Genomic DNA, 24539 nt, shown 5'->3' with positions numbered 1-24539 from the left:
ACCTGATCCCCAGTTTTCTCACCCTGTGACAGGGGATTTGCCTTTAAAGAAGAAGGAAAGGTCAGGGGAGGGAAGCAAGGTGAATAAGAAGAGGAAGAAAAACAAAGAGCAGGTGGTAGTGACGATTATTTAGTTAAAATAATCCATGCAACCACCAAGTGGCTTGGGGCACTCCATCACCCGGCAGGGACATGCCCTCCCCACTGTAAAGCTTCCTTGTCTGGACATTAGTACCAGAGGTGAAAGGCTGAGAACAAATGTGTGGAAGGATCTCAAAGACCAGTGTTGGTATGTGACGGCCTGACGACTCCCTCCGTTCACGCACCCAGCAAACATCTACTGAGTCCCCAGCATCTGTAGGGATGCAGACAGATCTATGAGCAAGATGTGTGTGTGCCCCAGCCTCACAGAGCCCACAGCCCAGCTGAGAGCCAGAAATGAGCAATTTACCCAGTCTACTCTTAATTACAATTGTGATGAGGCCTTCCAAGGAGACATTCGGGGGTGCTGTGAACGTGTCTGACAGGCAGGCTTCACAGCCTGGGAGGCACCTTCCTAATAAAGTGATGTTTGAGCTGAACTCTAAGGATAAGCAGGAATTAAAGGAGGGAAGGAGGAGGAGGAAAAGGTCCAGGCGGACAGGAGAGGGGTGGGAGGATTCTAAGGCAAGGAGGAGTGAGGCACGTTCCAGAAATTGAAAGAAGGCCAGGGCCTGGTTGAACCTGGACCCTCCAGTGCTCTGACCACCTGTGCGTGTGCCCAGAAATGGGCGTGGCTGTGGCCACCATCACCCCCTCCACTCACACCCAGCACTCTTCCACTGCCGCTCCCAAGCCCTGCTTCAGCCCTGTGCAGTCCCCACGCCTCCAGGGGCCACAGCACACCCACGGGCACCAGCAGACCCCATCTTTGAGGGAGTATTTGTCAGGAACCCCCTCCCCATTCAGGTTCTTCTGGACTTGCTGGACAGAATGGAGACTGGCCCACTCAGAAGGCTGGGATCTGCTCCCAGCTGTAACCCGCAGCCTTCCAGCACTTTACACTCTTTACCAGAGTGACCGTTTCTCCAGGGTCCTGGGTGGGCACAGGGAGGGTCAGTCCCCCGGTGGGCACGCTGCCGGCCTCTGCTTCCCTGGCAATGCTGACGGGCTCCTCGGCCTCCCCTGCTTCTGTCGCTGCCGAACCTTCTTCGTTTTCTGGAGCCTGCATAGGACATCACCAGGGCCACCATCACTGACCTGCTGCGATATGGCTGGAAAGAAACGAAACTGCCCTCCCTGAGGTCACCAACCATCACTGTGACAGATCTGATGGATGTTTTCCAGGCCTTTACTCACTGGGATTCTTGGCAGGAGGCGGCATCACTGACTACTTCTACAGCAAGGCAACATTCCTGTTCCAGACCTCGACATAGCCCCCAAACCCACCTGCCTACCGTGCAGTTTGTTTGCTTCCTTCTTTCCCTACTTAGGAGTCAAGGGATCTAAGATCCTGCTGTGATCCTAAGATCACTTCCTCCGAAATGCCCTTCAGTGACTCCCCACTTCTGCTGAGCGTTCAGGTTCTTTTTCACAGCACCCGTGGTCTCAGAGGCCTCTCCAGCTGAGTTTCCCTTGCCCACTGCTCACGCCTGGCCCTGCAAGCATGCTGCAGTTGGGTAGGTCTTTTGTGTTCATCTTGATGCCCCCAGCTTCTGCTCCTACTGGCCTACCTCCTAGAACACCTGTCTCACTTCCATCACGAGGTTACTTCTAAGCATCCCCTGGCCTCCCCTTCAGCATCCTTTACCCAGAAAGGCCTCCTGGACCCCCAACTCTGGGTTCTGGGCCCCCTTTTTGGTGCAACCCTGTGCTTCTCCTATCATACCTCTTCCCTCTCTATCCCCAGGGGCTGGATCTGTCCTTTTCACCTGGTGCCCAGCATAGCGCCGTACTCCACAAACACCTGCTGAATCAGTCAACAGAGGCCCAGGCCTCCAAATCTGAGTCTACTTGGACTTGGCCCCACAAACCCATTGCTCTGTACTTTGCAAGCAGGTGAGGAAGACCAGTGACTGCTCCCACCTGAGACGCCGCCCAACTCCAGAAACAAGTGAGGTAGAGCATGCTCTCTGAGCTGCTTACCAGAGTGACCCCCTCCCCGGGGTGCTCGATGGACATGGAGAGGGTCAGTCCCCCGGGGGGCACACTGCTCGCCTCTGTTTCCCTAGCAGTGCTGATGGGCATCTTGGCCTCCCCGGCTGCTGCTGTTGCTGCCAAATCTTCTCTGTATGGACTCTGGGAACAAAGACATCACTAAGGACTGGATCACTTGTCTATAGCCCTGATCAAGATGGCTGTGGCTGGCATTTTGCATCTCTGTAGTTTCTTTCCTCAAAGTATTTTCTTATCTATGATGTTGCCCCAGCTCCACAAAAGCCCCCAGAGTCCCTGTGGCAGGAGAGACTGCAAGGCCCCTGTGTCTTCCACCTGATTCCAAGCATCTGTTTGCCACACCAGTGACTGGGAGATCGCTGCCTCCTGAGACACTTGCTCGGGTACTAGACACTTCAGTCTAGCCCCGTCTGCCTCCCTGTGGTCTCTCCTGTGTGCCCATCCAGGAGCAGAGGAACAGGGTGAATGTCTTCCCCCATGATAGTGCTTCAGAGATATGTAGGCAGAAACCCTGTCCTCCTCAGCCTTCTCAAGACTGGACACCACTCTCTTTCCCTGTGACTCAGTTTCCTTAGAAAATTCACAGGCAGATTCTCTGAAGGTTACACAGCAGATGCAGGATATGATGAGAGAGAGCAACTTTGGCTGCTGGTGTCACCAAACCAACTGTGTTTTATCTCGGTTTCTCAAAGGTTTGTTTTAAAAAAAAAAAAACTGGGGTGGAGTTTTGCTCTGTTTCATTGCAGAAAATAGTTCTTTTGATACTAAAAACACTAACCTGATCAGAGTTAGATTTCTTTGCTGAAGGACTTAAAGCCTATAACCAGAATACAGAGAGGACCATTTCCCAAACCCACTGGGCTACAGAACTCTTTTCCCATATAACATTAAATCCTTATAGAATTATTGTCCCCAAAAAACAGAGAAAAGATGATGTCATAGGATTTTAACATATTATTGACCAGGGGATTTTTGCAGAAACTAAAGCCTTTGGTTGGCGATTTGTTATATAAGTGAATATTGAAACACTCCAGTCAATAATGTTTGGGTAGCAAAAGATGCATTAATACATCTCTGGTCAATAAGTTGTTAAAATGAGATTTTATTCTGACTCAGTGTCAGCTAAAGTTCCAAAGGGCAAGTACAATTCAAGAGGCTTCAGATAACCTCTGTTAACCTCTTAAAAAAAAAAAGAGCCAGACCACTTACGTGGGACAAGCACAGAGACAATGAAAGGAAACAGAATCAGCTCTCTGATTCAATATCCTATCAGTATTCGCCCTCTATCTGCCTCCAGGCTATGCAAGAAAAGGGAAAGAATTCATTTAGGGGTTAAGCAATTAGAGAATAAGAATTCCTTTCGGCAATTTCCTAGTGGCGCAGTGGATGGGAATCAGCCTGCCAACGGAGGACACAGGTTTGATCTCTGGTCCAAGAAGATTCCACGTGCTGCTGGGCAGCTAAGCCTGTGCACCACAACTACTGAGCTTGCGCTCTAGAGCCTGGGAATTCAACTACTGATGCCCACTTGCCCTGGAGACTGTGCTCTGCAAAAAGGGAAGCCACCACAATGAGAAGCCCAGGCACTGCAATAAAGAAACCCTGGCTCATCATAACTAGTGAAAGCAATGAATACCCAGCACAGCCAAAAATAAATAAATAAATTAAAAAAATTATTTTAAAAAGATTCCATTAGAGACAATTTTCTGTGTGCTGTGGCTTCCCCCCACCCTCCACCATTCGTTAAGCAGAATACATAGTCTTTGGACTTTGGGAGACCCAAAAGTCTCTTTGATTCCGCTAGGGAAATACCAAAGGCAAAAGCAGGGAGCCATCCGGACTCAGAGTGAACAGAGAGAGACAGAGAGAGAACTGTCCTGCTGTTGCTTTCCCGGTGATAGAATGATAACAACCACTCCAAAAAGAGCCATTAAAGCCATCCTGATATGAACTCAACCCACAGGGCCCCCTGGAGGTTCAGGGTGACCAGAGGGTGGAAGCCCAGGAGGAAGTTAAAAGGTCAAAAATGGACTTGGGTCCTAGATCCCTTGCAGGAGGACCTCTGGGGAATCACAAAAACCCCCATGAGAGAATATTCCAACAATAAGACATCTTCCCCACAAAAGGCCCAGATCACAGTCTGACCAGCCACATAAAACTGTGCCATTTTCTCCAGATGGGCCAGGCTCTGCAGATGTTGAAAACAGCTCCTGGGGGGTGGGTGGTGATGACAGAGAGGAGAAAGAAGTAAGAAAATAGACAGGACGTTCCTGTGCTTCCTTCCCTGCCTGGCTCCTGGTTGTATCTGTATTTTTATTGGATTTTTGATATTATGCTAGACTGGATTTTGGAAATACCTGTGAAAATAGGCTGTTTACCAGACAGTGACTGGGAGAGAAGTGTCTTGAATTTTCATCCCAGGATAGGGGAAGGAATGAGCTGACACACCGTTCTTAGCAAAGGCCAGAGGTAAGAAGGTTCTGAGTAGGAGAAGGAAATGGCAACCCACTCCAGTATTCTTGCCTGGAGAATTCCAAGAACAGAGGAACCTGGCAGGCTACAGTCCATGGGGTCTCAGAGACGGACGATTGAGCTACTAACACAGAGGTGAGAAACATAATATGTTTTAATTTGGCACCCTCCCATGTCCAGCATTTTAAACAATTGGCTTTGGATGTGTAAAAGCCAATTTCCAAACAATACAGCGGACACACCTGCAATAAATCTGATTCTGTCCTGAAGGGGCTCAAAGGGCGGAAGAGGCTGTGCATCTTTACAATAGGAGGGAGTCAGGTTCTGTGTTGAGAACCCAGTATTCACCTCTGGAGAGGTCTGAGGACTGGCCTGAGCTGTGTCTCCTCCCTGTCCTGGCACATCCTTGGGGAGCATCTCGGGCCCTGGGACTTCCACCTCCTCTGTACCAGAAAGAGGGAGGCAGTCTCCATGGTGTTCAACTAAAACTCTTGCAGCCTTCTGCAGTGCCCAAGACAAGTCACCACCAAGTCTGAAATGAGCAAGCAAATGTACTACTGACTTACATGAAATTTACCATTCACTCACCTCTTCAGTGACACGAAGGAAGGCCCCATCCCCTGAGCCAGTGTCTGTAGCCGGGGAACCGTCCACAGTCTGAACTGTCTCCAGTGTGTCATTCAGGATCTCACCAGACCCTACAGGAAGCAGGCATTTTTCAATGAATAACTGCACTTTGCAAGTGAAAAAGAATGAGGTTTCTTTTCATCTATGACTTGAAAAGATGTTCATAATACAGGATTAAGAGGGAAAAAGTGCTGCAGAAAGACAGATGCTGAAAGGCAGTACTGCAAGGTGGTTTCAATCACATGCTCCAGCATCAACTGTAGGGTGAGAACCCAGCGCTGCCGTTTACTAGGAATGTGACCTGTGGCAAGTCATTTAACTTGTGGCTCAGGTGACTTGCCTATAAAGAAGGGATTGTAATTCCTATCTCATAGGGTCATTTTGAAGATTATGTGTTACAAAGATTAATTAAGCTAACATAAGAAAAGCATTGAGGACAGTGCCTGACATACAGTTAGCAATGGATAAATGTTCATTGTTAGTGTGGTTCTATATTTGTAAAAGGAAAAAAATATGTGTATGAAAATACACACTTTATTATCATTAGATAGATCATCATCAATATATAATTAATATATTATTATACATAACATATAAAATATATAGATACATACACATATATGTGTGTGCAGATAAACCACACATACTAGGCTAAACCACAGTACTTAATATTGGTTTCCTCCAGAGGACAGGAGAGGAAACTACCCTTTTTTTGGTTTGTACAACTCTGCATTGATTGAACTGTTACCACAAGCACATATTTCTTTTGCAATTTGAAAAACAAATGGAGTCCTAAAGCAAAGAAAAAGACATTAAACTAACACAAATGCCTGCCTTTTATGGGCTAGGTTGCAGGCTAACTTGTGCCATGCACTCCTTCCTGGAATCCTCTGGGTGGCCCATCGGTGCTCCCTACAAGGACCTCCCACCACTTCACAGTTGGTGGGCAGAACCAAGGTAGGAGTCCCACGTTTTCAGTCTCCCCATTGTCACCCCATGTCATGTGTCCTGCTCTGATCTGCATATTAGCACCTTGTGATTATTAGTCCCATTTTGCAGAGGAAGAACAAGGTCCCACACAAGAGGCTGGGAGGGGCCCTGAAGCCAGCCTTTCACACACATGCTGTGCTCAGCCATATCCCGCGGTAAGGACGGTGTCAAAGGGAGGTGCTGAACTATTCAAGGGAACCTGTGCCCATGTGCACTTTATTTTTATTTATTTTTTTTTTTACTAGTTTAATTATTTTATTTTTTTTTTAATTTATTTATTTATTTTTAATTTTTACTTTACAATTCTGTATTGGTTTTGGCATAGATTGACATGAATCCACCACAGGTGTACATGCGTTCCCAAACATGAGCCCCCCTCCCACCCCCTCCCCACAACATCTCTCTGGGTCATCCCCGCGCGTCAGGCCTAAGCGTGTCATATCCTGCATCAGACATAGACTGGCATTTCGATTCTTACATGATATTATACATGTTTCAATGCCATTCTCCCAAATCATCACACCCTCTCCCTCTCCCTCTGAGTCCAAAAGTCCGCTATACACATCTGTGTCTTTTTTGCTGTCCTGCCCACAGGGTCATCATTGCCATCTTCCTAAATTCCATATATATGTGTTAGTATACTGTATTGGTGTTTTTCTTTCTGGCTCACTTCACTCTGTATAATCGGCTCCAGTTTCATCCATCTCAGCAGAACTGATTCAAATGTATTCTTTTTAATGGCTGAGTAATATTCCATTGTGTATATGTACCACAGCTTTCTTATCCATTCATCTACTGATGGACATCTAGGTTGTTTCCATGTCCTGGCTATTATAAACAGTGCTGCAATGAACATTGGGGTACATGTGTCTCTTTCAATTCTGGTTTCCTCTGTGTGTATGCCCAACAGTGGGATTGCTGGGTCATAAGGCAGTTCTATTTGCAATTTTTTAAGGAATCTCCACACTGTTCTCCATAGTGGCTGTACTAGTTTGCATTCCCACCAACAGTGTAGGAGGGTTCCCTTCTCTCCACATCCTCTCCAGCATTTATTGCTTGCAGATTTTTGGATCGCAGACATTCTGACTGGTGTGAAGTGGTACCTCATTGTGGTTTTGATTTGCATTTCTCTAATAATGAGTGATGTTGAGCATCTTTTCATGTGTTTGTTGGCCATCCGTATGTCTTCTTTGGAGAAATGTCTATTTAGTTCTTTGGCCCATTTTTTGATTGGGTCGTTTATTTTTCTGGAATTGAGCTGCAGGAGTTGCTTGTATATTTTTGAGATTAGTTGTTTGTCAGTTGCTTCATTTGCTATTATTTTCTCCCATTCGGAAGGCTGTCTTTTCACTTTGCTTATGTTTTCCTTTGTTGTGCAGAAGCTTTTAATTTTAATTAGATCCCATTTGTTTATTTTTGCTTTTATTTCCAGAATTCTGGGAGGTGGATCATAGAGGATCCTGCTGTGGTTTATGTCGGAGAGTGTTTTGCCTATGTTCTCCTCTAAGAGTTTTATAGTTTCTGGTCTTACATTTAGATCTTTAATCCATTTTGAGTTTATCTTTGTGTGCGGTGTTAGAAAGTGATCTAGTTTCATTCTTTTACAAGTGGTTGACCAGTTTTCCCAGCACCACTTGTTAAAGAGATTGTCTTTACTCCATTGTATATTCTTGCCTCCTTTGTCAAAGATAAGGTGTCCATATGTATGTGGATTTATCTCTGGGCTTTCTATTTTGTTCCATTGATCTATATGTCTGTCTTTGTGCCAATACCATACTGTCTTGATGACTGTGGCTTTGTAGTAGAGCCTGAAGTCAGGCAAATTGATTCCTCCAGTTCCATCCTTCTTTCTCAAGATTGCTTTGGCTATTCGTGGTTTTTTGTATTTCCATACAAATCTTGAAATTATTTGTTCTAGTTCTGTGAAAAATATCGCCGGTATCTTGATAGGGATTGCATTGAATTTGTAAATTGCTTTGGGTAATATACTCATTTTCACTATATTGATTCTCCCGATCCATGAGCATGGTATATTTCTCCATCTATTAGTGTCCTCTTTGATTTCTTTCATCAGTGTTTTATAGTTTTCTGTATATAGGTCTTTAGTTTCTTTAGGTAGATATATTCCTAAGTATTTTATTCTTTTTGTTGCAATGGTGAATGGAATTGTTTCCTTAATTTCTTCTTCTACTTTCTCATTATTAGTGTATAGGAATGCAAGGGATTTCTGTGTGTTGATTTTATATCCTGCAACTTTACTATATTCATTAATTAGCTCTAGTAATTTTCTGGTAGAGTCTTTAGTGTTTTCTATGTAGAGGATCATGTCATCTGCAAACAGTGAGAGTTTTACTTCTTCTTTTCCAATTTGGATTCCTTTTATTTCTTTTTCTGCTCTGATTGCTGTGGCTAAAACTTCCAGAACTATGTTGAATAGTAGTGGTGAAAGTGGACACCCTTGTCTTGTTCCTGACTTAAGGGGAAATGCTTTCAATTTTTCACCATTGAGGATAATGTTTGCAGTGGGTTTGTCATATATAGCTTTTATTATATTGAGGTATGTTCCTTCTATTCCTGCTTTCTGGAGAGTTTTTATCATAAATGAATGTTGAATTTTGTCAAAGGCCTTCTCTGCATCTATTGAGATAATCATATGGTTTTTATTTTTCAATTTGTTAATGTGGTGAATTACACTGATTGATTTGCGGATGTTGAAGAATCCTTGCATCCCTGGGATAAAGCCCACTTGGTCATGGTGTATGATCTTTTTAATGTGTTGTTGGATTCTGATTGCTAGAATTTTGTTGAGGATTTTTGCATCTATGTTCATCAGTGATATTGGCCTGTAGTTTTCCTTTTTTGTAGTATCTTTGTCAGGTTTTGGTATTAGGGTGATGGTGGCCTCATAGAATGAGTTTGGAAGTTTCCCTTCCTCTGCGATTTTCTGGAAGAGTTTGAGTAGGATAGGTGTTAACACTTCTCGAAACTTTTGGTAGAATTCAGCTGTGAAGCCGTCTGGACCTGGGCTTTTGTTTGCTGGAAGATTTCTGATTACAGTTTCAATTTCCGTGCTTGTGATGGGTCTGTTAAGATTGTCTATTTCTTCCTGGTTTAGTTTTGGAAAATTGTATTTTTCTAAGAATTTGTCCATTTCTTCCAGGTTGTCCATTTTATTGCCATATAATTGCTGATAGTAGTCTCTTATGATCCTTTGTATTTCTGTGTTGTCTGTTGTGATCTCTCCATTTTCATTTCTAATTTTATTGATTTGATTTTTCTCTCTTTGCTTCTTGATGAGTCTGGCTAATGGTCTGTCAATTTTATTTATCCTTTCAAAGAACCAGCTTTTGGCTTTGTTGATTTTTGCTATGGTCTCTTTTGTTTCTTTTGCATTTATTTCTGCCCTAATTTTTAAGATTTCTTTCCTTCTGCTAACTCTGGGGTTCTCTAATTCTTCCTTTTCTAGTTGCTTTAGGTGTAGAGTTAGGTTATTTATTTGACTTTTTTCTTGTTTCTTGAGGTATGCCTGTATTGCTATGAACTTTCCTCTTAGCACTGCTTTTATAGTGTCCCACAGGTTTTGGGTTGTTGTGTTTTCATTTTCATTAGTTTCTATGCATATTTTGATTTCTTTTTTGATTTCTTCTGTGATTTGTTGGTTATTCAGAAGCGTGTTGTTCAGCCTCCATATGTTGGAATTTTTAATAGGTTTCCTCCTGTAATTGAGATCTAATCTTAGTGCATTATGGTCAGAAAAGATGCTTGGAATGATTTCGATTTTTTTGAATTTATCAAGGTTATATTTATGGCCCAGGATGTGATCTATCCTTGAGAAGGTTCCATGAGCACTTGAGAAAAAGGTGAAATTCATTGCTTTGGGGTGAAATGTCCTATAGATATCAATTAGGTCTAACTGGTCTAATGTATCATTTAAAGTTTGCGTTTCTTTGTTAATTTTCTGTTTAGTTGATCTGTCCATATGTGTGAGTGGGGTATTAAAGTCTCCCACTATTATTGTGTTGTTGTTAATTTCCTCTTTCATACTTGTTAGCATTTGTCCTACATATTGCGGTGCTCCTATATTGGGTGCATATATATTTATAATTGTTATATCTTCTTCTTGGATTGATCCTTTGATCATTATGTAGTGGCCTTCTTTGTCTCTTTTCACCGCCTTTGTTTTAAAGTCTATTTTATCGGATATGAGTATTGCCACTCCTGCTTTCTTTTGGTCTCTATTTGCATGGAATATATTTTTCCAACCCTTCACTTTCAGTCTGTATGTGTCCCTTGTTTTGAGGTGGGTCTCTTGTAAGCAGCATATAGAGGGTTCTTGTTTTTGTATCCAATCGGCCAGTCTTTGCCTTTTGGTTGGGGCATTCAATCCATTTACGTTTAAGGTAATTATTGATAAGTATGATCCCGTTGCCATTTGTTTTATTATTTTGGGTTCGGGTTTATACTCCCTTTTTGTGTTTCCTGTCTAGAGAGTATCCTTTAGAATTTGTTGGAGAGCTGGTTTGGTGGTGCTGAATTCTCTCAGCTTTTGCTTGTCTGTAAAGCTTTTGATTTCTCCTTCGTATTTGAATGAGATCCTTGCTGGGTATAGTAATCTGGGCTGTAGGTTATTTTCTTTCATCACTTTAAGTATGTCTTGCCATTCCCTCCTGGCCTGAAGAGTTTCTATTGAGAGATCAGCTGTTATCCTTATGGGAATCCCCTTGTGTGTTATTTGTTGTTTTTCCCTTGCTGCTTTTAATAATTGTTCTTTGTGTTTGATCTTTGTTAATTTGATTAATATGTGTCTTGGGGTGTTTCGCCTTGGGTTTATCCTATTTGGGACTCTCTGGGTTTCTTGGACTTGGGTGATTATTTCCTTCCCCATTTTAGGGAAGTTTTCAACTATTATCTCCTCAAGGATTTTCTCATGGTCTTTCTTTTTGTCTTCTTCTTCTGGGACTCCTATAATTCGAATGTTGGAGCGTTTCATATTGTCCTGGAGGTCTCTGAGATTGTCCTCATTTCTTTTAATTCGTTTTTCTTTTTTCCTCTCTGATTCATTTATTTCTACCATTCTGTCTTCTATTTCACTAATCCTATCTTCTGCCTCCGTTATTCTATTATTTGTTGCCTCCAGAGTGTTTCTGATCTCATTTATTGCATTATTCATTGTATATTGACTCTTTTTTATTTCTTCTAGGTCCTTGTTGAACATTTCTTGCATCTTCTCAATCCTTGTCTCTAGGGTATTTATCTGTGATTCCATTTTGACTTCAAGGTTTTGGATCATTTTCACTATCAATATTCGGAATTCTTTCTCAGGTAGATTCCCTATCTCTTCCTCTTTTGTCTGGTTTGGTGGGCATTTCTCCTGCTCCTTTACCTGTTGGGTATTCCTCTGTCTTTTCATCTTGGTTATATTGCTGCGTTTGGAATGGCCTTTTTATATTCTGGTAATTTGTGGAGTTCTCTTTATTGTGGAGCTTCCTCACTGTGGGTGGGGTTGTATCAGTGGCTTGTCCAGGTTTCCTGGTTAGGGAAGCTTGTGTTGGAGGTCTGGTGGGTGTAGCTGGGTTTCTTCTCTCTGGAGTGCAGTGGAGTGACCAGTAATGGGTTATGAGACGTCTAAAGTTTTGGAGTAACTTTGAACTGCCTGTATATTGAAGCTCAGGGGTGTGTTCCTGTGTTGCTGGAGAATTTGTGTGATATGTCTTGCTCTGGAACTTGTTGGCCCTTGGGTGGAGCTTTGTTTCAGTGTAGGTTTGGAGGCATTTGATGAGCTCCTATTGCTTAATGTTCCCTGAATTCAGGAGTTCTCTGATGTTCTCAAGCTTTGGACTTAAGCCTCCTGCTTCTGGTTTTCGGTTTTATTTTTACGGTGGTCTCTAGACTTCTCCTTCTATACAGCACCAATGATATAGCATCTAGGCTAAAGATGAAAGGTTTCTCCACATTGAGGGGCACCCAGAGAGGTTCACTGGGTTACATGGAGAAGAGAAGAGGGAGGGGGTAGTTAGAGGTGACTGGAATGAGATGCTGTGAGATCAAAAGAGGAGAGAGCAAGCTAGTCAATAGTCACTTCTTTATGTGCGCTCGATAGTCTGGACCTCTCAGAGGTATTCGCGGAGTTATACAGGGAAGAGGAGAGAGAGGAAGTAGACAGAGGTGGCCAGGAGGGTAAGAGAGAGGAATGAAAAGGAGAGAGACAGGTCCAGCCAGTAATCAGTTCCTTAGGTGCTCTCCACCATCTAGAACACACAGAGAATCACTGAGTTGGATATAGGAGAGATGGGGGGAGGGGGGAAGAGACAGAGGTCACCTGGTGGAGAAAAAGGAGAGTCCAAAAGGAGGAGAGAGTGGTCACGCCAGTAATCTTGCTGTCAGGTAAGATTGGGTTATGAAATGTACAAGATTGACAACAAAAACCGAAAAGCAAAGATTAAAAACCTAGAGTAGAGGTTAGATTTTCAAAAATACAATGTTAAAGAGATGAAGCAGAAGGAAGAAAGAAAAAAAAGAGAAAAGATTAAAAAAAATAATAATGTTAAGAAAAAGAAATATGGAAAAAAAATAAGGAAAAAAAAATATATATATAAGAAAAAAAAAAACCCCAAGATTAAAAAAGAAATACCAACAACAACCACGCGAAGACTATATATGGTGTTTGCTTTAAAAAAGTAGAGTCTTTTTTTTTTTTTGAAAAGTAATAGTTATAGAAATATAAAGTATTGAAATAGAAGACTTAACAGTTAAAAAAAAAAAGTTTGAGGAAAGAAAAGAAAAAAAAAAGGCAAAAAAAAAATGATTGTAAAAATCGTGAAGATATATCTGGCCCTTCTCTGATGTTGTGGGCCGTGTTGGTCACTTCCAAGGCGTTTCCCTCTGTTTAACTTCTGTTTGCTGGTCTCTTCAGGGTCTGAATTCCGTCCTGACACATGGGGGCGGTGGTGGACACTTTTTTTTTTTTTAGGCTCACTAGTTCAGTCGCGCTGTGGGGAGGGGGGATGCTGCAAACAAATAGCACTGTCGTGGGCACACAGCGTCTCAACCCCGCTGGACCTGTCTCCCCGCACGACGCACAAACCGCTCCGGCTCCACGGAGCTCAGCCAGGAACCATCCGAGGCCGGCCCCAGGCTTCGCGCACCTCCCCGGTCCAAGCTGCTCGGTTTTGGCGCCCAGGTAACCCTCAGCGGCACAAACTTGTTTGGGACTGCGCTCTGCGCCCCTCCCGGGTCCGAGCAGCTCGGGAGCTTGGCGAGCGCGGTCGCCGGGACTTGTCCCCTTCTCTGTCTCTACTGCTCAGTTTTCTGGGTGTACTGCTGGCGCTCCTTGTGAGGCGGATGGTGACTGTCCTGCATCACCTGAAGTCTCAGCTAAGAAGCCTGCCTGCCGCTTTTTAGGTAGTCTCTCCGGGGCTGCGATTGCCCCTTTCCAGCCCTTACAGCTCTGGCTGCCTGTCCCCGGCGGGGGATGGTCTGCAGCCGGCTATTTCCGTTCAGTCCTTTGTTCTGTGCGCGGTCCTGGCGGGGTCTTATGTTCGCGCTTTTCGCGTGGTAGCTATCCCCCAGTCTTGCTCGCCCAAGTTCGTTCGCTCTGGTTACGCGTGGGGCGTTTCTGCCCGCTTCTTACCGAGCGCGGCAGCCCGCGGCTCCCGCGCTTCCCTGCCCTGCCCCCACTTGCTAGCGGCAGCGGCAGGCGTCTGCGCGGCTTTTCCGCTGGGGGAGTTACTGTTGGGCTTGTAATCTGTTGGTTTTAATTATTTATTCGTTTTTCCTTCCTGTTATGTTGCCCTCTGTGTTTCCAAGGCTCGCCTTAGACTCGGCAGGTAGAGTGTTTCCTTGTGTTTGGAAACCTCTCTTCTTAGAATTCCCTTCCCGGGACGGGCTTCCCTTCCCGGGACGGAGCTCCCTCCCCACCTCCTTTGTCTCTTTTCTCGTCTTTTATATTTTTTCCTACCTGTTTTTGAAGACAATGATCTGCTTTTCTGGTTGCCTGATGTCCTCTGCCTGCATTCAGAGGTTGTTTTGTGGAGTTTGCTCCGCGTTGAAATGATCTTTTGAGGAATTTGTGAGGGAGAAAGTGGTCTTCCCTTCCTATTCCTCCGCCATCTTAGCTCAGGTATTCCCATGTGCACTTTAAAAAACTGAGTGTCCTGGAGTCATCAGCCCCTGGCCATTCTCATTCTCCCTACTCTGGCCACCAGAGGGTGCTGTGCAAGCAGCCAGAGGGACCCCAGGCCTCTGCTTCCCCATCCCTTGAAGGATGAAGGTGAGGGTGGCTCAAATGTCCTGTGCAGGGATGGTGTCAGCGACCCTTGGAATACAACTCTTGGGAGGCCTTCTCTAGCCAGAGTTGGGGGTCGGGGTCCAGCTCCTTCCTCTAAAGATCTCTAGCCAGCTCTGCTGTTTCCGCTTGGCCTCTGCCTTCCGTAGAGGGAATCTGGCAGATGCTGGGAACAGGCGAGCTGCGAGGCGAGCTCAGACTGGATCCCACCTCCTACGCACTCACTTCTCAGTCTACGAGAGGCCTCCCAACCCCGCAGTCTCTGCCCTCTCCTTGCTCCTCTCTCTGAAGTCCTAATCACGCCCTGGAGAGCAGCATCCGCAGCTGACAAACCACTTCCATACCCGCAGCGGCAGTATCATTCATCGAATGTAGCGGCAACATTCAACCCTCTCATCCACCCGGGAGGCAGGGGCTGTGAATGCTCCCAGTGGACTGAGGAGGAATCCAAAGCTTGGAAATGTTGAGTAGCTTGCCCAGACAGCAAATAAGTGGCTGAGCAAGGCTTTCATCCAAAGTGTCTACTCTCAGCCAGCAGTCTTTCCATAGCTACACCCTGACTCCTTGCTGGTACTGTGACTTTATTTTTATTCAGTACTGTATACCTCCTCTCACGAACAGACTTCCCAAGTTTACTTGCTAAAATAACATTCATTTACTGATGAAAGTAAAAGTGTTAGTTGCTCAGGCTTGTCTCACTCTTTGCAACCCCATGGACTGTAGCCCACCAGCTCCTCTGTCCAGGGGATTCTCCAGGCAAGAACACTGGAGTTGTTAGCCATTTCCTTCTCCAGGGGATCTTCCTGACTCAGGGATAGAACCTGGGTCTCCTGCATTGCAGGCAGATTCTTCACCATCTAAGTCATCTTTTTAGACTTATAAAATACAGAAGAAAAAAGAAAATGAAAACCACCTATAATCATGCCACTCAGAGATAACTACTCACAACATTTTGTTGTATATCATTCTAACACACACACACATACAAACACACACACAGCTCTATGTGGCAATACATAGATATAAGTAACATATATTCAAATTTAGGGTCATAGCACACATATAGTTTTAAAAGCTGCTTTTCCTACGGAGTTCACCACGACCATGTCCCTGGGTAATTAAATCTTCTGTGTCACCAGTTCTAGGGCTGCACATGTGAATGGGGGTGGGGGGGTGTCTTGTACCTAAATCTTGGTGCTCTGGTGTTGGTTACAACTTACTTCAATTTGAATGGCTACCCCTCTGATAAAGGGCAGAAAACGCAGGTTGATCTCAGGCTATGGGCACATGTCCAGCTGCTGCTCAGGGGATCTGTCAGATCCTGGACTTCTGCCGGGGCTCCTCTGTGTGGCTGAGCAATGGTGAGAGCCTTGGATGGGGAACCAGGAGGCCAGGCTTGCTGATAACCTCCTGGGTGTCTGCCATTCTCTGGCCATCCGTTAGTTTCCGATAAGTGCCAACAGGAGTTTAGATGGCCTGATCCTCTGAGAGTCGGTGAGTTTGTGGCCAAGGCTAGAAAGAGTAGGGATTCTGGAGTCAGGCCTGAGTGTTGGCTCAGTTCCACCACTCACTAGCTGTGTGACTATGGACACGTTGCTCACCTTTTCAAGCATCGGTTTTTCCATCTGTAAAATCCTGGCTAATACTACCAACTAGGAGATGTATTGCAGGGATTGGAGAGGAAGTATATAACACTTGGCACACAGTAGATATTTAATAAACAGTCACAATGATCACAAGCTTTTCACACTCCAGGCCCTCCTAGAGGGATAGAGTCTGGGGGTTAAAAGTTCTTGGTATCAAGATTAAACGCCAGCTCTGCCATTTATGCGGAGAAGGCAATGGCACCCCACTCCAGTACTCTTGCCTGGAAAGTCCCATGGGTGAAGGAGCCTGGTAGGCTGCAGTCCATGGGGTCTCGAAGAGTCAGGCACGACTGAGCGACTTTACTTTCACTTTCCACTTTAATGCATCGGAGAAGGAAATGGCAACCCACTACAGTGTTCTTGCCTGGAGAATCCCAGGGATGGGGGAGCCTGGTGGGCTGCCGTCTATGGGGTCGCACAGAGTCGGACATGACTGAAGCGACTTAGCAGCAGCAGCTGCCATTTATGAGCTGTACAATCTCAGCTGGGTGACATCACTTCTCCATGACTTGACTTCTCCATCTTATTTGTAAGGTGAGGATGATTGCAGCTCCTTACTCAAGGTTGAAGGGAAAGTCAAGTGAGGTGCTCCACCCACACATCATCTATACATAAACACATCACTCAGTCATCACTCAACATAACCCACTGAGTATGAAGGACTCCAGGGACTTGCCTTGCTCGGGGCTGCTGTGCGGGTCAGCACTCAAGTTGCTGGTTTCCTTGGTCCCTTCAGGTACAGGTTCACCGGAAAGTTCTGCATCCTCAGAGGCAGGGGATGGAGTTGGAGGTGTGTGTATGGGTTCAACGTTTGCTTCTTTAGACTGCAGGGTGGAAAAATGAGACCCAAAAGGATTTACTTGGCATGAGAACAGAAAAGATGGCAGTGAGTATCACTGGAGAAAAGAGTATCTTCACAAAAGATGAATAAACCCAGAAAGCCTTATCCTGCCTATTGTGTACCTGGGTCATCACTGATCTTCCCTAGTCCCTGAAAAAGGTGCATGTTGGGGTAATTAAATTTTGTTCAGTTAACAGTGGGACTCTGCTACTCTTGGATGAAGCTCTTGGAGCACAGAGATCACATTCCTGTGATCCCTGCATCCCAGGCCAGCACGGAGGAGGTGCTCAGTAAAGATGTGTTAGAGGGAGGAGACAGAAGGAGGGAGGGAGGGAGGAAGGTAGAAAAGAAGGGAAAGAGGAAGGGAGGGAAGAAGGGTGGGACGAAGGAAGGAAGAGAGGGAGCAATGGGGAAGAGGGCTGTGTTCAGGGAAAGCTGGATAAATCCCATCCCAGATGTATACTAATCATGCGTGCCTATGAAAATAAAAGGCAGGTATGGTTTTCTTTCTAGGAAACTTCAGTCTCTATGTAGCTTTTCCAAAACCAACCTATATCTTAACCACCTTTGCCAACTAGGAAACAACAAACAAACAAAAAAACCAATAGTTGGAAACAACAGTTCAGAGACTTAGGTAGAAATCCTGATAAAGGGTACCAAAGGTCATCCCCAGACCCAGAACCAAATAGGAGTTCCTGTGACCCAGGGCTCATCAGTGGTCAGACTGTCTCATCATTTTCTGAGCTTAAGGGACTGGGGTGAACAGAAGGATCCTGCCGACCAGTGTTGGATCTGTGGTCAGAACAGGAAATAACTAAGACATGAAGGTTTCAGCGTAAATTTCTTACCACAACCATCACTTACTTATCCTGACTAATAACAGAAGGCTATTTCCTTAATGTCAGAACCTAGTACATAAAGGATGAGTCTCTGGTCCATCAGAACAAGGAAGATTCTTATGAGCCCCATAACTTTAGGATTTAATGGTTCAGTTCTCATAATCAAACTCAGGTCAAATTCCAACTCTCCTCTTATTAACTATGTTATGTTGAATAAGTCATATAACTTACTGAGCCTCAGCTTCCTCCCCTATAAAATGGGGCCAATAACAACAACTTAAAAGGTATAAAATGCATGGAGGTGCTTGGTACAGGGCCAGGTCCAGAGCATGGGCCCATAAATGGTAGCCATCATCCAAATCCAGATGTGATTTCTCTGGGTATTGATATTAAAAGTAATAATTATGATTTTGCTCATCTGCACTTATAGTTTTTTCAATAATGAATATGGAATATTTCTGTACTAAAAAAAGATGTAGTTTACTGTACTCTTAAGTTTCCAAGGTGAGAGCAAGGATGGAAGGCTTCAAGAAGTTGAGCCTTAAAGAATAAACCGTTTCAGAAAGCAGGAATGGAGGAAGGCACTGAGGTAAGAAGGGACAAAGCACTGACAGGGCCTGACAACCTGAGCGTGGAGAGGGCTGGAGGAGTAGCAGGGGGATAAAGCCTGGGGAGGCAGCAAGAGGGATGGGACTGGCTCCTAGGTGAGAAGTCTGGGCTTGTAAAGGAGCAACAAATAGCATCCCTTGGGTATCAGGATGGGGGGATCTGGGCAGGTGGGCACTTTAGGGAGCTCACCCTGGTGTTAATGAGAGCACGGATCTGGGGGGTTGAGGTTTAGGCCAGGAGACCAGGAGGATGCACTAAAGAAGCCTGGTGAGGCAGGAACCAGGAGGGGTAGTGGGAGCAGGACGCAGAAACGCTCCCCCCCAAGGAGAGGCTGGGAAGAGCAGCTGCATGGTGATCCAGCGGAGCAGTAAGCACCTCTGCCCCAGGCAGGTCCTTTCCTCTCCTCTCCCTGCCAGGGGTCCAGGGGAAGCCACTTCAGATGGTTCCCTGATGGGGCCAAGAAAGCCCGTGTTTATCCTGGAGCAAGGCTGCTGGTGGCTGGAAGCCAAGTGGCTTCATAAGGGACGTGGGATTTCAGATGAGGCCGGTAGGGCAGGTCAGGGTGCAGGAAACATAGGACAGTCAGGAAAGGGTGGGCTAAGCTTAGTGACTCAATGTGGCAAATGCTGAGTTACAGGGAATCACTGACTCCAGCCTGTCAGCTAAAAACCTCTTTAGACAAACTCCCACTAAGGCAGCCATGAAGCCTGGGTTCAAAGCAGAGCTGGTGAGCTAACCCTTGGTGGTCAGGGTCAGGGGTCCTGCCTCCAACAGGCTGCTGCTGGTTTTCAGGGGTTAGTGTAGATGGAGAACCAGTGTAGCCTGTGACAAAATGGGAATGTTGAGTCTTTAATTTTAAATTAAAATGTGGTAGTTTGCTGGCCCTCATTCAACACATATTTCTTGAGGCCCTACTGTGTTCCATGGCTTGGCTGATCCCTGGGATATGGAAATGAATTAATAAGAAGGGTGTCTGTCCTTGAACTGTTGGACAATCTGGGAGACACAGACCCAGACACTACTCGCTGTGAGATTACAGGATGGAGAGCCACACGTGAGGAGGGGAGCGTGGCCGTGGCCTCCAGTGAGGGGCTTTGGACTGGACCCTGAAGGAGTGGGAACTGGCCAGGTAGAGATGGGATGGGGGAGGGCCCGCCTAGCAAATGGAACTGCAGGGGCCAAGGCATGGACGAGGGGTGAAAGGGCGGGGTGTGCTAGGGATCTGTGAGCCCTGGGTGTGGCTGGAAGAGAGGTCCTGGAGGCGGAGAAGAATCCTCTGCAGAGCTTTGTGCAAGACAGACCCTCGATCTCACTCCATTCATTCATGAATCTGAACGTCTGGGCATGCGCCCAGGCAAGGGGCTTTTTTTAAGACTGTCTCCTAGTTCTGCCCACCCTACCCCCCCATACATACACACACTATATATAAACACATACATACACACACAGACATATACACACATATACACACACTCAGGACTCTGATGCACAGCCAGGGCTGAGAACCACAGGGTATTAATTCTAACTCAGCAAAGACAGAACTTTCCAGAAATGGAAAGGTGTGTCAGCAGACACTGACTTAGCAGGAAGAATGGGGCAGCAGCGACTCCTACCCTAAATGGGGAAGGAGGTGAGGAGGGGCTGGCTTTTTAAGTCCCTGACCGCTCAGGCACTCCATGATTCAGTCTGAGGGTCATGGTTTGTATCTTAGAGGGTGGCAGGTTGCAAAGGGTGAGGACCCGGAAGTGAGATTCATTCCAAGAGAAAAGCCAGATAGAGAAGGGAGGGGAACATCTGAGCCCAAGAGGGAAATTCCCCCGTCCTGGGGCAGGGAGCCACGGAGGGGAGTTTTCTAGGGGAGGGTGAAAGAGGGGGCAGTCCCCTGAGGCTGATGTGACTGACAGCGGCCTGGACCCAAGGCTGGAAACCCGGCTCTGCCGCCTCCAGACTGCACACCCTCAGGCAAACCTTTGCACTCCCCTGTACCTCGGTGCCTCCTCCAGGGAACGAAAGGAAAATACCGCCCTGCAAAGGAGGTTACAGCCGTGCCTGACCAGCCTCCACCTCCATGGCGTCCCATGCTCTTAAGCCCCACTTCATGTCCATCCCTCAGGACAACCTTGGCTTATTAGTCTCTCTGCCCGAGTCAGCCTCACTCCTAGCTGTGAATTGGTACACTGGGGGGCAGCATCAGACCAGAAAGCCTAGAGGACCATGGCTCTGTGCCCTGCTGCCCTACGTCCTGGACATGCCAGTGGGATGGCCAAGGGATGATGGGCTCATGGGATTGCAACACTGCTCGGCACAGCTGCCCCAAGTCACCACCCAGGCAGGCACCTTGGACCCTTCACTTTCTCCATCACAGCTACCCACAGATTGGCTGTGGTCCCGGGGTGGGGCACCCCTGCAAAACCACCCAGGCCAGCAGTACAAGGTCATGGCCAAATCCTTGATGGGGCATAATGGGACTTGTGCTCTAGCCTCAGCTCAGCCACACACCCTAGGCCCAGTCTCTTTCCTTCTTTGGACCTCACAGTTTGTTCAGTAGTACCAAGGGCAGTTTTCTGTACATCTTTGAACAGGAAGAGGTGACCGTTAAGCCCCTCTCACAGTAACAGACTCTGGTCCTTTCTGCCCCACCCACACCTCTGTCACCGGATGTCTATGATTTATAGCCTCTGCCTTCTTTCCAGCTCCCTGCTTTCTTCCATCAGAGATGTGTCCATAGACTGAGCCAGACCAGTCTAGGAGATGGCTGGGGTTTCCATGTTCAGTGACTCAGACACTGCTGGCTGTTTTTATTAGAACAGGCTCCTTGGTGTTTTTATTAGAACAGGCTCCTCTCCACAGACTGATTCAATGCTTTCAAAACCACTTCCTTGTCTCGGCCACAGGGCACATTCCCAAGAGGGAGGAGGCCCACACCACTGGGAGGATGGCTGCCTTTCCCATGGGACCAGAAATGAGCTCCTAGGAGGGCTCTGCATCTCACAGGAGTGAGGGCCCCAACTTCCCTCTCATAGCCAGAGCCCCGAACAAGTGTAACAACAGCCACTTCCCTTGTGCCAGCCACTGGGCCGAGACCTTTCCCTTGCACAGCCTCATTGGACCTCGTGAGGACCTCACAAGATAGCACTCTTATTATTGTTTGGTGCAAGAGGGGCTGAGACTCAGAGAGGCTGAGTAAGTCACCTAAGCTCACACAGCTGGGAGGCGATGGAGCAGAGTTCGCCTTTGGAAAGCCCTCCCCTGGTCGCAGCACAGGGTGGCACCTGGGTATCGGCGTTCCCGTACAATGAGTGAAGTGAAGTGAAGTCGCTCAGTCGTGTCCGACTCTTTTTGACCCTGTGGACTGTAGCCTATCAGGCTTCTTCGTCCATGGGATTCTCCAGACAAGAATACTAGAATGGGTTACCATTTCCTTCTCCAGGAGATCTTCCCAACCCAGGGATCGAACCCGGGTCTCCCGCATTGAAGGCAGACGCTTTAACCTCTGAGCCACCAGGGAAGGCCCCTATACTGAGGATTTTGCAAAATGCCCACTGGCCAGTATTTTCCTGACTTCCCCAGGCAAGCTGTCAAATGAAGTCACAGATCTGAGGACAGAGACTTCAGACCAAGACTGTGGGTCCTCTTGGATAATGCCTAGCTAAAAGCTGACCGAGATGGCACAGCACAATGCCCAGTACTCACTGGGGCTTGAGTGTAGGTGACTGCTTCCAAGATCTCAGCTACTCCATCAGTCTCCTGGAGCCCGCTGGTCTCTCCAGATGCCTGTGTGGAGACAAACCATGTGGGCAAAGGGGGAGAAAAGTTTATAACTGGGGAGTCATAGAAACAGACTCCTATGGAGAAACAGGGTACATGTAAAAGGAAAGATGCAGATGGAGGTGTATAGAGAACGTGGGATGAAGGGGAAAGCATGTGATTTAGCTATTCTTTTTGGCTCCTTCCACATTTTACTGCTCAAAACAAACAAACAAAAAGTACAATCAATGTAGTCTCTCCAACATACCTACTTACATTTTGCCCAAGTGCCCTCCTATCTTGATCAAAAGGCTCTCCCTCTGTGGTGACTGTCACCAGAATTTCTCACTGGGAACCACTACATTTGAAGAACATCCTACCCTTGTTACCTAGTCTTCACAGTTAGCCCCCTGATGGCAGCCAGGACACCGTGTGCCATGATTTTGTAACCTACTTGTGGACCCTTGGATTGTTTCTGTTTGTTCAGTATTAATAGCACCATAGAGATGAAGCAATATACACACACAAGTTTTCCCTTCTCTCAGCATCATGGGAATGCCAGGCTGGAATCATGGACTCGAGGAGAGCAAATATTCTCCCAGGGCCAAGTTCTTTCTGAGGGGCTGGCTTTCCAACTACACTGGCAGCATTTTTTACTGAATGAATGAAAGCAGTTTATGCTTAGCTTTGGGGCTGACAGACAGAGGATCTGAAGGTCTGCAAATACGCCATGCTCTGCTGGCCTATGACTTTCCTTCTTTGTGCAGTGTCTTCTGCTGGGAATATCTCTTCTTCTTCATCTGGCTGACTCTTGCTTGTCACTGACCAGGTATCAGTTCCTTCCTGACCGGCTTCCTATTCTTCCTCTTCCACCTTCCTGCCCCCACCTGACTTGTAGAATTTGGGTCTGAGGACCAATTACACTCAGCTCTATCACTGCTTTTGGACATGTCTGAGCATCTTGAGGATGCAGACGATCCCCAGTTCATCTCTTTATCTCCAGCATCTCCCCAGGTCTGTCACCTTGCAGGTACTCAGTCAGTCCTGGAGGGAGAGGGAGGAGGGAGGAAGACGGAAAAGGACCCATCTTTTTTTCCTTGTTCACCACCCCCTTTTGAGGAACTGATTCATTTGCCAAGCATAAAAGCTAAATTTAGGTTTGTTTTTATAAGAATTTACATTCAGAATGTCTTGGAGCTTTAACTTTTATTTTAGAATCTTGACACCCTTTCTTGGCAGGAAGTCTGGAAACCAGGCCAGTGACTGGCACAGCCATGGAAGAACCTAACACCTTAGAAGAAACACAACTCCCCGCCCGCCACCGCCTCACCAATCCTCCACCATACACCAAAGACATGGCTGAAGTTCTCAAAAATAATAACAAAGCCAAAAAGCTCAAAACAGGACTTGATGCAGAGCTTGCCAAGATAAGGGATTTCAGAGACTCCATGACGTTTGGGGTGAAAAACTGCCTGGGTGCCGGGCCCTTCTCTGGCTGCTGGGGCTTCAGGGCCCACTGTGGGGGTGATAGGGAGAAGTGGGGGGACTCACCGAGGATTCTTCAGCTTCGCACATCTCCTCGGGAGTCCTGGGGTCAGGGTGGATGATGAGCTGCTGTATGGAACCCTAGAGGAAAGCAGAGGGGTCAGAGGCCACGTGTACAGCACAAGCGCCACTGGGACACGTGACCGTTTTCACACAGAGCAGAACCAGTGAGAGGACAGGGGCGAGAAGGGCTGCCCGAGGCCATGAAAAGAAAACCATGCCATCTCCAGGCCTGCTCTCACTAAGGGGCACTCTCCCTGGGACAATGTAAAATGAGCCCCACTAACCAGAGAGGTCCTTGGAGAGCTCAGTATTCAAAGTGCAGAATAACAGCAGCCTCCTAACAGGTCCCCAGGTCCCTAACTTGTCAGCAATGAACCCTAAAGTACACGCCTCCCCCACCAGAAAGTGTCTCTCCCCCATGGCTCAAAGCTTCCCAGCTGGAAGGACTTGTCCCCAGAGTAGCTGTCAGCCAGGCTCCCTGCCTCCACTCTGCCTCCCCTCCCTACCCCCAACAGCCCATTCTCTGCATATGTGGTGGTGATGTTAGTCACTCAGTTGTGTCCAACTCTTTGTGACCCCATGGACTGTAGCCTGCCAGGTTCCTCTGTCCATGGAATTCTCCAGGCAAGAATACTAGAGTGGGTTGCCATTCCCTTCTCCAGAGGATCTTCCCAAGCCAGGGATTGAACTTGGGTCTCCTGCATTGTGGGCAGATTCTTTACCATCTGAGCCACCAGGGAAGCCCATCTCCAGGTGAAAGTTTCAGAACTGTTCATTGGATTC

The 24539-nt window shown here is 46.6% G+C and overlaps 1 protein-coding gene across 2 annotated transcripts in view; it reads right to left on the bottom strand.

Annotated features, from left to right (window-relative positions):
* The window catches only part of COL15A1 (collagen type XV alpha 1 chain), a 111659-nt gene that overhangs the window by 49991 nt on the left and 37129 nt on the right, over positions 1-24539 (bottom strand). For both annotated transcript variants that reach the window (XM_040238855.1, XM_040238861.1), the window contains exons 5-10: positions 23760-23834; positions 22155-22235; positions 16849-16996; positions 5214-5323; positions 2124-2276; positions 1051-1203 (exon numbers count right to left, since the gene is read on the bottom strand). In XM_040238855.1, the coding sequence (XP_040094789.1) occupies positions 1051-1203; positions 2124-2276; positions 5214-5323; positions 16849-16996; positions 22155-22235; positions 23760-23834 (720 nt within the window). The remainder of the gene's footprint in view (positions 1-1050; positions 1204-2123; positions 2277-5213; positions 5324-16848; positions 16997-22154; positions 22236-23759; positions 23835-24539) is intronic.

Source organism: Oryx dammah, unplaced genomic scaffold (genome assembly GCF_014754425.2).
Source record: "Oryx dammah isolate SB20612 unplaced genomic scaffold, SCBI_Odam_1.1 HiC_scaffold_1, whole genome shotgun sequence".
Lineage (NCBI taxonomy): Eukaryota > Metazoa > Chordata > Mammalia > Artiodactyla > Bovidae > Oryx > Oryx dammah.
The sequence above is the reverse complement of the archived record's forward strand: the minus strand, read 5'-3'. Positions and strand labels throughout refer to the sequence as shown.